General features: G+C 32.2%; 1 protein-coding gene across 1 annotated transcript; it reads left to right on the top strand.

The window, feature by feature from the left end:
- Window positions 1–491: 491 nt before the first annotated feature.
- LOC134267908 (uncharacterized) lies at window positions 492–13878 on the top strand. Its single transcript, XM_062750117.1, has 7 exons — window positions 492–770; window positions 6798–6996; window positions 8497–8604; window positions 10313–10620; window positions 10863–11087; window positions 12425–12610; window positions 13005–13878. Exons 4-7 carry the CDS (start codon window positions 10443–10445, stop codon window positions 13514–13516), a joined length of 1101 nt encoding a protein of 366 aa, XP_062606101.1. The 5' UTR covers window positions 492–770; window positions 6798–6996; window positions 8497–8604; window positions 10313–10442; the 3' UTR covers window positions 13517–13878.
- Window positions 13879–13902: the final 24 nt, after the last annotated feature.

The raw sequence follows: 13902 nt of genomic DNA, 5'->3' as shown, positions 1-13902 counted from the left end.
ATTTGGCATTTATGCAATTGTCTATTTGAAATTTGCTCGAATATTAATAATATATGTACTAAAGAGTAGTGAAAATTTCAGAATGCAGTGATGATTACTTTTCAAACTAGAAAACTTGCCTATGATTTTACATGACAACCCTCGTATATTATACTGCGCGGTGAGAAGATTTCATGTGCGTTTTGAGATTTGAATAATAATAGATTTCATAAAGAAAATGTAATTAATGTAAATTTAATAAATATGTGTTCTCGTAAAAATACATTTTGTCGACGCTTGGTCCTCGAACACAATCAATGAATGTACATTTTGTTCTTCATGTTGAATGCGTAATTGTAAAAGCAAAACTTAGCTCATCCTGTGTACTTAAATATCTGTACATCAAATACAGTTTAAAGTGAGTCATTCTATTCATTTTAAAGAAGGAAGATAATTCGACACCCGGCTGAATAAACCTAACAATGATTTAAATTCTTTTTATAGGATACTGCCTTTTCTTGGAAAAATGTGTGCATTGCGTTCTCATAAAGCCAGTTGAATATCTATTGTTATAACACAGTTTTGCATTGTGAATAAAAGATATTGTCGACATTGAAGTTTTTTTTGACCGGCACGAAGTTCTGAGCTGGTGTCTATAAACTTGTGGAGAAAAGATTTTTGCTCAACATGTGGAAGTGTTCTAGAACATTTTTTTTGCCGTGACAGAAATGAAGCAACTGACATATGAGAATTGTCTTCTGGTACTGTTGGTAATAATACATTTTTATGAGGTAAGTGTCTGTAAAAGTATTTTAAGACTTGGAAAATAACCTTTTGCACTGTAATTTGAGAGATGTATATCAATTTGTTACCCTAATTACGTACCTATTGAATGCATGCTACACTTATACAATTAAAATAAATTGTAAACAAGTAATTATCAAGATTTTAAATTCTTATTTACAATAATCATAGACCGCTTCCTTATATATAGAGAATATTGGATATCATAGGAACAACTTTCATTTCGTTGCTAGAGTGCAGTACATGTATCTCCCTTCCGTTTTGTTTCTTTCTTTTTAAGGGTTGCAGTGAAGTTTTCTTCTGCATTTCGTCTGCATGTCCTTTTAGCATTTTCTTTTGAAATAAATTGTTTATACATATTGTAAATTGCCATGGGAACCCATATACGGTTACTACATCCTAAGCAATTAAAAAAACGATATTTGCCTGGCTGATATGCCTGACATCACAGCACATATTACTGCGTATCTACACCCATTCACTTCCGAGTCATTCTACGACATTGCAAATAAACTCTTGGCAACTCTATTTTTTTTATTCAATAAACCACAACACTTTAAGTATTTAAATGGAAACACATTACATACATGTAATTATATATTATTTATGTTACAGTATACTATATTCAACCGATTTAATATTTTTTAACTTCTAATCAACTAATAAGGAAATTCCATTCATGACATTTAGGAACGGGGTCATACCAAGAAATTAATTTTAAATATGATATTTAAAAACCAAATTCAATTTGTGAATCAAAATTGGAAACACATTATTATATTACTCATCTGAAAGATAACCAACTAAAATAAAAAAACTAATTCATTTAAGGACAAAATATTCCCCTTGCAATTTTTTTCTCTCAAAAATAAGTCAGATTTCTTAGAATTTAAACACAAGCGATAAAAATCTTGAATACCAGCTGCAGGTTGTTAACCCACACGCGATATCCAATACTGTATCAGAATTGGGTATAAAACCTGTGTTTTTGTTGGTGTTATCAAGGAATACCCGTTTAATCGTCGAACAATGCAAGTATCGATAAGTAGAACTGTTAAACAAAGATTTTGATTGCGGTAAAGAATCTGGAATTATCCGACGGTGTAAAATTTAACAGATTTCTCATTGGGGCAGAAACTGAATTATTATGTGGTTATATTGTTTTAGGACACAATATTCATACTCTTAAAAATTCCGTTTAGTCCAGATGTGTCTTCTTCTTTGGTTACCCATAATTAAGTTCGGGCCAAGGTTAAACTTTTTTTTATCCCAAAATTTTGTCATTCTCCAAGGTCAAATGATAAAAATAATAGTACCACGTCAAAGGAAGGATCTTTTTGTAACGAATAGGTATTTAGAATTTGAAAACCCCAGCACTAACTAATAATGTGGTCAATGTTAATGTTCTATTTTTAAAAAAAAGTCACACTTCAAGGTAGAGTTTAATAAAAGTTAAATCTTGGTTCTAACTTTGTTGTTTGGTACTAGCGCATTCATATATTACATATGCATTCTTGTAACAAGTTCCTTCCTTAGATTGTTTGTATGTTGTTTAACATCCCTCTTGAGAATTTTTCACTCATATGGAGACGCCACCGTATGGCGGTGAAAGGCTTCAAATTTAGACCTATACTCGGCACTCAGGGTCATTGAGCAGTGAGGATTCTTTATCGTGCCAGCGCCTACCGTGACACGGGACCTAAGTTTTTAAGGTCATATCCAAAATACCCATGACTTTCACTTCTAGTGCCGAGCGCTTGGCGAAGGAACAGTCACTACCTTTGTTTACGTCTTAGGTATGACGCGGCGCCGCGAACGAGGATCGAACCCGGGCCTCCCGATCACGAAGCGAACGCTCTACCACTAGGCTACCGTGACCGGTAGTTCCTCGTAGTGACAATCGAATGATTCGAACAATTTCATGCCGAAAGTTTAATGTACAGTACAGGCAACGCGGATCCCGTATTTCCCGCGTCCCCGCCGCGGTATAATCACAACGCGGTATTTGGCCAGGAAGACAGGTAAACCGCGTTCCCTCCGCGGGAAATTCATCACTTACCTGTCCCCGCCGCGGTTAAATCATCGATCAATTATTGACAATTAGTATCGTAAACAAACGGGAGTTATCTCCCCGAATTGTAATTTGCCAATTTTCCTGTAACAAAAAAAAAAAAAAAAAAAAACAAACAAACAAAAAACAACAAAAAACGGTGTGTTTATTAATTAATTTTGCTATGAGTAGAATTTAAACTAAGAAAAAATAAGTTTATTTTTGTTTCTAAAATTACATATCAATATTTGAAATTGAATAGAAAATTTTATTTTTAAATTGTTACGTCTTTACAATGGTTAATTATTTTGTGTTATTAAGAATCTATCAAGAAACAAAATTAAATACTAGAAATTTTAATTTTTTTTTAAAATCTTCATATTATATGCAATCTGTAATAAATGTTGAACTCAGACTGTTTCGATAAACGATTTTCAGCATTCATTTGAAAAAAAGATGTACATCTTTTAAAAAATGTACAGCTTCATATTATTTATTAATTTGTTTATTAATTAATTTCGATTTATTATATATAAAATGTACAGGCTTTTTCTTAAAGTGTCAAATTACCGGAAAACATCCGATAACGAGCATTTGCAGTTACATGTAGTGGGCACGTGAACTTAAATTTTCTTTATCCAAGATATCAAGAAAAAAATTCTTTTCTTCTTTATTTCTCATCGTTTATGTTCTGTTCCCAAATTAAGAAAACTTTTCTTTAATTTATTTCCCTCATTTATATAAATATGCAGGCATTTTTCTCAAATTGTCAAATGACCGAAAAGCATTCGATGGCGATAGTTAACTTTGAGCACGTGAACTTTATATAAGAGATCAAGAAAAAATATCGTTTTTCACCTTCATATTAACATGTATTACTTTTTAAAACGTCTTTCTTTTTAATTTTAATATTTCTCGATTTTCCTTTTTAAAAGATAAGATAGGATGTGCAGGTGTAATGATAGACTTCACAGACGAAATTATAGTTTATATTAATAAATATTCAATGCAAAAATTCATATATTTTTGTTTTCTTTGACGAATTCTGTTTCTTTGTGTATTAAGTATTAGCCGCGATCATTTCCTGTGTATAGGGATTAGCAGTGCCTGAGCAGGAAACGACATGCCCTGGGGGTTTCACACCTGCCTTAGAGTATACCTTGGGTAACGCTCGCTGGATGTGCACATCGTTGTCTAGCCATTCAACAACACATTTGATTCATTGTTTCATTATTATTTCATCGATATCATTTTCAGATGCGATATTAGCCTTGGATTTTGTGTTAAATTATTGTTGCTTTTTTTTTTAAACGGAGTGTATAAAAAGAATAAAAGTTAAAAAAAACAACAAACTTTTATAACAAATTAATGAAGTATTTGATATTAATTAAATCAAATAATGATCCATTGCTATGTTATTTCGTGTCTGTTTATATCTGTACTACTCTGTTAGTAGAGAGAGAGAGAGAGAGAGAGAGAGAGAGAGAAGAAAAATATCACAATATTAAGGCACGTGCATGATCGTTTTTCCTCCTTTTTGATCAGTATATCAATTTCTTAAGTCTAGCGAATAAAACTACCGCTGATTCATCAGTTTATTGACCATTTGTGGATTTTGTCTAAGTTTTATTGTTATTTATCGAGAGACTTGTTTATGATCCACTTTCTTCTTTAGTTTAGCATATGTACATGACATGTAATTTGAATTACTTCCCTTTTTGTCGCCAGATTACAACGACAGATTTTGGTAGTAAAAAAAGTATTTTTGTTATAAAATTTGATTAAGAAAAATACAGTATATTAAAATTGTCGAATTATTGAAAATATTTATTTGAAACAAAAAATTTAAAAAGGATTCTGTCTGCAACAAAAACATTGAATTCTTTATTTCATGCATTTCAATCCATGAGCTACTCATGAAAAAAAACGGCTTCGTTTTACAATGTCGTAGGAAAACGCATACAGGTAATACACTCAGGTAACATCCTGTGTATATAGGTAGTATGTACACTAGACAGCGTCGTTCCCTCGGGGCTTCTCATCCGCTTCAAGGAAGCACCACTCCACACCAAACTTACCTGAGGAAAACCGAACGGTAACACAGACATGTGAAAACTTGAAGCTTGGCAACTTGCTGATTAAAATAAGTTAATTTCTGTGTTGTGTGTTAAAATATTTTAAGGGCCCATATTTGTGTTTGTGTTTTATTTGGACCGGAGAAATCTGAAATTTGTTTATGTTCATTGACATGATTTTAGTATTTTTCGAAAAGAGCAGAAAATAGAAATACATTAAAATACTAGCTATTGATATTAGTGATATTCTGAATAGAATGACCTGTGATTATTTTATTAGCAATAACCCCCCCCCCCCCCCAAAAAAAAAAAAAAAAAAAAAAAAACAAAAACAAAAAAAAATAAAAATAAAAATCGTCGATATTTAGTTCATAGTCTTACAGTGTAGCGCATAATAATGGAACAACGGTATTCTTACAATTACGCGTGTTTTGTTAAAATTTAATTGTAATTATGTATCACTATCTACATGTATCATCGTTTTTCATGCTATTATTTGTAACAGATATGTATACAGAAGTAACGGTAGTTTTCTAAATGAAACCAAATGACTGATATAATCTCACAGATAAATAAACACAGCTCTACATGTAACTGCAACAGTTACTGCACGAGCTAATTGTGAACACTGGATTACACCAGTGCATATAAAGAGAAGAGATATCATGGCATTCTTTAAATTTTAATTATACCTTTCTAGCAATTTGAAGATCATTTGGGGTGGCATTATTGATTTTGAAAATAAACTTTAAGTTAATATATTCGATAAATTATTCGACTTTATTTCATCCTTTACTGTACATGTATTACTGTTAACAGACGCGTTTGAGAATTAATTTTGAGTGACTATTGGTACAAAAAAAAGATGTTTTTAATTAAACAATTTGATAAAACTAAAAAAATGAATTTTTAAAGAATCCATGTAATGGTATAAATCTATAATATCAATGTGCTCGTACCCCCCCCCCCCCCTCATTTCGACACGATTAAAAATCGACAATACTTTACAGGTAAGAACATCTTAGCTGAAAAATAACGGTAGCTGGCCCCGCCGCGGTGTAAACACGGTCTCAGGTAGCACCGCGATCAAAACCCGCGACGGTGTAACGCGGAAAGGATTAATACACCGCGGAGGGGACGCGGTCTAATACGGGATCCGCGTTGCCTGTACTGTATTGCCACTCCAAATAGTAGATTGTCAAATAAGAAAATTTAGAACATCTTATTAGCTTTCAAATGTGACAATTTTCAATGAAAATTTAATGAGCAGAGTCCTCTTAGACAAAATATTGTTAAAAATGTAACATTTGAGGATTCCCTTTTCTCAAAAATTGATTAGGGTAGTTCAGTGATTGTTTAGCGAGGTATTCTACCAGAATTTTTTACTTTTCCGCCCTTATAAATTCTTAAATGATCGATCTTGCATTGTATTCAGTATCACATTTGCACCACCCAACAGAACTTTCCTGCCTCCATTGCGAAAGAGTTTCGCTAAGTTAAGTTATCGCGATATAAAGTATTGGTGACCCCCCCCCCCCTGTCCTATTAATTTCAAAAGAGATTTATCTAAAAGACTCCATATGTGCATCAAAATAAGTCTCTGTGATTCATATATATATATACATATATATATATATATATATATATATATATATATATATATATATATATATATATATACATATATATATGTATATCTAGGCCATTGAGCATTTAATCCTTTAATGTGGACTTAAACGAGGTCTGATTCTGAGGTAAACATGTCAAGGACAATTTGAACACAAAATTTTTAGTTGCCTTTAGTCATTTATACGTTTTGGCTTTCTTTTTAGATATCGTAATGGAAAATATCAAAATGTATATTACATGTATTATATACTCTTTTGAAGATTTTTGCACAATATCGGTTTCCAGTACATAAAGTAAGTTCATGCCCTGAAACGAAGACATCATGGAACAAAGCTGGGTTAAGGTTAAATTGTTCCACAGACCGTCACAGTAGACTCCAGTACCAGTGCATTCCAACACAGGACATTTCAGCCCTCGTTGAGTTTTGCTATGATCTTGACATGGGCTTTTATGAAAAAGGTAATGAATCATAGCTCAGGATTCTCAATCGTTAAAAATTTTACTGTGTTGCAGATCAAACGCGAAGCACAAAAATTTCGCGAACAAATTTGCAATTAAGACACTATTCGTTATGATAACAAAATAATACTTGCATATACTTGTTTAAATAAATCCCTTATTCGTTACACAAATGGTATGGTTGTAAATTTGTTGTGATTATTTGTTAGTTTTCTTGATCGAATTACCGAATTTCAAAAAAAAAAGAAACTTGAGAATAGTAAAATACTTTTAAGAGTTCTTTGAACATGTGGATAATTTTAAGCAATTTATTTAAATCAATGAAATGACTTCAGCACGATGTTATGTTTGACTTACAGGGCTCACATAACTCTAGAGCCCTGACTCTATAGAAAGAAATGATTAGTTTTTTAATAGTAATAATATTTGTTTTAATGCATCTACAAAATAACCGTTACCTGGAAGTGTGAAACAAATTATTTGTCTCTGTTCCTTCATGCCTAAAGTCCGGCAAGGATCTAGGAGATAATCAGGTATGCGAGGTGAAGCCCTAGTTATCAGGAATTCTACATTTTAGAACTGAAAGACGGTAGAATTGTTTGATTTAAATTTCAGCTAGAAAGAAGCTAAAGCTAAGTTAAGACCTAGAGTACTGTTAAACCATGAGGTTTTCTTAGCCCTCTAAGTATCTAATCAAATAGTGCTCATAAACCATGAGGTTTTTTTAGCACAGAAAAGACGAACTAACCATGAGGTTGTGTTCCCCAACCCAAGTGACGTAAACTGCTCGAACACGGGTTTAAATACCCTAGCAAGGTCAAAATAAAAACCAGTGGCTATCAAAGATTCTAAGCTTAGTTAAGCAATCAGAAAACAGCTACCAAAAGTACTACGGAAAGACTGCCAACATGGATGACACTTCCTGTAAAACATAAAAATGTAAAACATGTGGAATGTCAACTCATGTCCTAACTTATAAATGACAAATAATAAAGGGGGTTTATGTAAGTAACAACTGAAAACAAATGGTAAATAGAATTATCAGACTGAAATACCACTTGTAGTACTACTTGTAGATTATGAATTACGAAACGAAGGCTATAAAATGAAAATCTAAACCACTACATTTGAAATGCGACAAAAATATACTACTCTTCCTTTTCATTAAAATGAACATTATCTGGTCGCTGAACACTTGTCATTCACAACCCAATATGTGCTTAATAAAACTTATTATTTTTGGAGAATTTTACATTATGAAAGAAGTAGTTCATTTGCATTTAAAGTTAGGATACCGGCATGAATGATGTCACAGAAGTGTTGCAAAAATTATTCTTTGAATAACAAACTTTTCATAAAATGTAAATAGTACTAAGTGATCAATAGATTTGACATGAAAAGAGCAAAAAGAAATGTCTTTGAATGATTGCATTAATAAAATCTTTATGCAAATTCTTTTAACATAGCGTGTGTACATGTATACATATATTCTCTACGTAGGAAAATGCTTACACCTTTCAAGTTCTGGATTCTTACACCAAAGAAGCTGTGAGACGTTCACAGATGGTTGTCCTCCGCAGCCGTACTTTAGTAGCGACATGTTTCAATGTAAGAAAAACATATTGAACTTTCGTGGACATTAAATTTTGTTGTTTAGAAAGTAGCTCTAAAAGTGATCGTTTACAACAAAATAAATGAAATGTCATCCCCAACAAAATGTCCTGCTTTTAGAGTATAGTGTATATCAAATATTTAAAATATAATCCCATAACACTTACATGTATCTGAAGTTAATTAAAATGTAACTCATCTATCATATTTTCATTGATATTTATTCAAGACCCAAAGTGTTCGGAGATCGACGAGAAAAATAGATGTTACATAGCTGATATAGATTGCCAGTCAAGGAAATCAGTTAAAGGCCCTTTCACAATTGGCGCACGAGCAGAAGCGACAAAATATTCGTGCGACCGAATATTTTGTTTATGATCGTAAACTGTTGCCAAAATAATCGCATATGTAAAAAGTGTTCGTACGAAATTCGCACGATCTAAAGCGACTGTTGTGCAATAAATCTTGCGATATATCTTGCGTCTATATGCGACTGTTGTAGAATGAAAGCGAGTGTTGTAAGATAATGCGATAGGATTGCACGACTGATCAGGTAATCGGACGATTGAACGTGCGACAATACGACTGTTCGTGCGCTCATGCATTCCATAGTACGAATGTTCGTGCGAGTCTGAGGGCCGGGTATATATACCACCCGTTTCCGACGCTCTTCAGTTGACATAGCTAAGATGCTTATAGTTATACACGGTATAATATATACATGTTGCAAAGCATGGCAATTGAAGGTGATAAATCAAGCAATGGTAGTAAAACGTTGCAAGATTACATGAGACATGTTGAGCAACAGTCTCATGGTCGCAAAACACACGCAAAGACAGCTGCGATTAATCTTACGATCTTTAAAAATCGTGCATCAGTCTTATGAGTACATAAAACGTTGTAAAACGATCGTACTATTATTCGTGCGTTGAATTGCGATATTTTGGATCGCATTTGGTCGCGTCTGAATAGTGTGCATGTTGACTTTTTTGAGGAGACCTGATGCGACCACTAAAACACATGCAATGAATGCGAGACATCGTGCAACGTATGCGATAGCTCGTGCGAAGCTAAAATTTTCCCATCGCAAAGTGTTGTAAAGTGCTCGTGCGCCAATTGTGAAAGGGCCTTAAGCAATATAACAGGCAAGTCTCATAAATGCATTTCCTAAATTGAGGGTACTTAACACAAACAAAAAATGGATGCTTTGATCGGTATATTTTTTGACTGATTTTGAAATGAAATGACATAAATAATAAATCCCTGAAAAATAAAGAAACCGGAGGTTTACCTTTGTGCATAGGTATGGGACTTTGTTTTGCTTTCTATGTAACTCCATAAGAAATATTGCACAATTTTCTAACCTAATAGCAAAATCTGATACAACTTTACTTAGCAAACATATTTCAGGTGACCAATTTTAGTGTATTTATAAATCTATCGGAAATATTGCTGATTTATAAAAAAAAGTTTGGTTGTCTTTTTTATCCTTAATAAAAAAACAAGTTTACGTTTCCATATTTATATTATTTAAGATAAACTTCTAAAATTGATTACTGTTTCTTATCTTCGTGTTTCGTAATTATACTACAATCATTAAGCTTACATAATCACCTTGAAAAAAACGTTAAAGAAAGTAAATTTACATCAAATATATAATTTATTACAATGAGTGCTAATAATGAATTTAATTTGCATATTACAGCACGGTATTAACAGACTCATCAACTACTCTTTGGACTTATCCTGGTGTTTATAAAGGAAACACAACCACTACCTTTGAAAAGAAGAACTGCACATGCAGAAATTATTTCCATACAGACAATCCTTCGCAGATGAAAATAATAATTATATTATCAGCCATGCTATCTACTATGATGTTGATGAACATTTTAATTGTGTTTGTTTTTTGTATCAAAAAGAGAAAAATCTTTGAACGATGCAAAAGATACAAGCCAATTCCAAATAAAAACATTGAGATTGGATTGGATCCGAAAATCGAGTATTTTACAAGTAGGTTTAGTTAGATCTTTTTAAATTAGCTTTAAATTAAATACAAAGTACAGCATTTTATACTTTAAAGATTAACATTCAATTAGTATTTATATTTTCAATTCTCGATTCTGATGAGATGATATATTACTGACGTATTTATTAATTTGATAATATTCTCCATGTTACTATAATTCTAAAGCAAAGGTATCTTTCATCTTTTTGAAAACTGAGAGTTTTCGAAACAAGTTTCTTTTTTCCAGAGGTCTACCAGTTTAGAAATAACTTAAGGCTCAAATGTGGTAATGAAAGTGAGAAAGTTATCTGGAAGAAGAACGACGAAGAGATCAATGTAGAGGGTCATGTTAACAAATACAAAACAGATAAACATGGAAATTTATTCATTTTTGATGTTAAAATGGAAGACAAAGGAAGGTACCAATGCTTCGCACCTGAAGGTCATGCAGATACATATGCTGTCAATATAGGTATGCGTTCTATGCTAGTGTTTTACTTTTGTATGAAGACAAAATAACTGGAACTTTTTTTTATTTAATGATCTTAACGCTCTTGGCATTAGATATTATTTGTTATTTATTCTGGCTGTTGAAGAATTTCAGGGAAAAAAACCGTCAGTGACAAGAGCGTCTACTAAAATGTCGCGATGTAAATAGTTGTTTGTTACACCACGAGTACAAATCCTACTGTTGGACGTGAATATCTGTGGCTTTTCACCCCAAGCGAAGGTTAAAGTCTCAGTCGCAACCATAATGCTACCCCCTAGGCCCTATACATGCTATAGAGTAGGATAAAACACCTAGTATTCTGTAAATCAATACACATCTTAGAGAAAATTCACCAATTGTTTCTGACCATATACCTTCCCTTTAAGACATACACTTTTCTAAGGCTTACTGCTTTTTCGCTAAATTTCCTTTTCCAGTATCCACGTCTCTTAGTTTTGCATTTACAACTCTGTATATGATGAGTGTGAGAATAACACCTACTTGATGCACTGTTTAGCACTCTGTTAAACTACAAATATGTCCTACAATGAGATTCATCATTTTTCTACATTAAATTTTACGTCAAACAGGGAATATCTCATTTCTAACATAGAACTGCAAAATGATGACTTGAAATGAAACTGCTGGAATTCTTGTTTCATCAACTTGTTTGTCAATAATCTACTTCGTTTTAAAAATTGTTCATACGTAAAGCATGTTCTTCATAAAATTCCACTAACCAATAAAATTTTAATAAAACTTAAATTAGAAGAGAATTCTATAGCTAAAATATTTCTCATAAAAATATTTCATATTTTAGATAATAATTTATTCTTTTTGACATTTTGTAAAGTTTACATTATACACCTATTTACTGGCTATGAGGACAATAGCAAGTTTATCGTCCTCAAGACAGCAAACTATTTCCCTCGGCTGCGCCTCGGGAAATAGTTTGCTGTCGAGGAGGACGATAAAGTTGCTATTGTCCGAATAGTCAGTAAATAGGTGTTTTATTATACCGATGCTGACTTTACTTTTGTTACGTCAAAATATATACGTCACAATCCATATAAAATCAGAAGTCTTCCGAAATGAAAAGCGAGGGAAATCGAATGCTGCCGTTGAAAAGTTTGAGGGCTATTCACCATGGGCAAATAGCACAAAAACTATTTCACGACAGAGACTGTTTAGAAAAAAAAATAGCTTGATTATTCGACTTATTTTTAGATAGAAAAAATAAACAGAGGTATAATAATTATGAATTGTTTGATATGTTTATGATTTTACTGCAATATGGTACAAGAAAAATAATACTGCAGAAATCCAAACGCTGAAACTAAATGGCCCAATGGATATTTTGCAAGATGAAGATTTGTCTCGGAATGCAGAGAAATATGTGTGCATCATTTGGAATGGCGATAAAGATAGAGATGTAAATAGTATTGTTGAAATTACTGAAATATCACGGCCATCTATGTATCCTGGGGACGCTTCTGGACTTCAAGGTAAAGTGATTTCTGTTCAAGTTCTCTTTATAATCAATGAAGCGAGTTTTTTGAAATACAAATGCCCCATTTTGTCTCTCACGTTTAATAACCCTTTTATTCGTGAGAAGACTATCTCTTATTTTCATTCAACAAATAAATAGTCAGTAAAACTAATTGTATTTCCTATGAAATATCCCAATTGTATATACACAATACATTATTTTTATTCAACAGACCTACCTACAGACTTCTATAATGAATGTTAACTAAATTAAATTCTGATTAATATGTTCATAACTTTTACTCAATAGTTGCTTACATTTGAATGCTAAAAATGCAAAATTTCACTACTTAATTGATGTTGCAATATCATATGATTGAATTTTTATTTCTATATTTTGATACATTACAGGATTGTTCCCGGAGTCTAACAAACAGGCAGAATTGAAATTCCTTTTTCATTGTTGTGTTTTATTAAGTAAAAATTTTACCTTAAAATGGGGAGAAATTAATGAAAATCATTTAGATAGAATTAACCAATTGTTACAATCTACCCTTCGCTTAAATATCAACGATTATCGAGAATCAGCAGTGAAGCAAGAAACTCTTATTTCATCGGAAGGAAGCATTACATTCGCTTCTGAGGAGGCAAAAATTCAGACGTTTTGGACACTGTTGCAAAGGTGTCACGTTCCGAAACGCTTGATAGATTATGTTTTTGATAACAAACTTGCCAACCTTATTATTAGATTTCTTCGACTTGATGGACACAAATGTTCAGATAGTGAAACCTGCATAGTTTTATCGTCTTTACATGTTGAAAAATACTTAGAATTCCTCATTAGTAAATACTTCACCGGAAAAGATGAATCAGATATGGAAGAAAATTCTGTCCTCAAAAAGATAATAATTGATGGTAAGTAAGTTTCTTTCAAGGTTTTTAAGGAAAATATGTGATACCACCATTTATTTTATACGTTAACTTTTCTATGCGCTTAAATGTACAAAACTTAAATGATCAACGTTCAATTTTTTACCTAAAATATTATAAAGATATTTATATATATTTGACCTTCTTTAGAAATCACCTTGTTATTATCAGAAAAACAATGTTGATCTAAAAATCTTTATGAAAGAAATTGTCATGAAGTGTTATGCAACCTGTCTAATGTACAATGACATGAACAATAAGGGTACATGTAAAAGGACGTTTCATTTTGAAAAATAATGTTACATGTATATAATGTAAAAATTGCAAAACTTTAATTTCTATGTCTAAGATGGCGTCGAAGAGGTATTTACTTATACAA

This window comes from Saccostrea cucullata, unplaced genomic scaffold, assembly GCF_032062105.1.
Source record: "Saccostrea cucullata isolate Sc308-1 unplaced genomic scaffold, CSIRO_AGI_Scuc_v1 ctg15298, whole genome shotgun sequence".
Lineage (NCBI taxonomy): Eukaryota > Metazoa > Mollusca > Bivalvia > Ostreida > Ostreidae > Saccostrea > Saccostrea cuccullata.
This window is presented reverse-complemented; position numbering and strand designations above follow the sequence as displayed.

Coding starts and splice junctions, on each gene's coding strand:
- LOC134267908 (XM_062750117.1), top strand. CDS start 10,443: ATGAAAATAATAATTATATTATCAGCCATGCTATCTACTATGATGTTG. Junction 10,621..10,862: donor GAAAATCGAGTATTTTACAA/GTAGGTTTAGTT, acceptor TCTTTTTTCCAG/AGGTCTACCAGTTTAGAAAT. Junction 11,088..12,424: donor TACATATGCTGTCAATATAG/GTATGCGTTCTA, acceptor ATAATACTGCAG/AAATCCAAACGCTGAAACTA.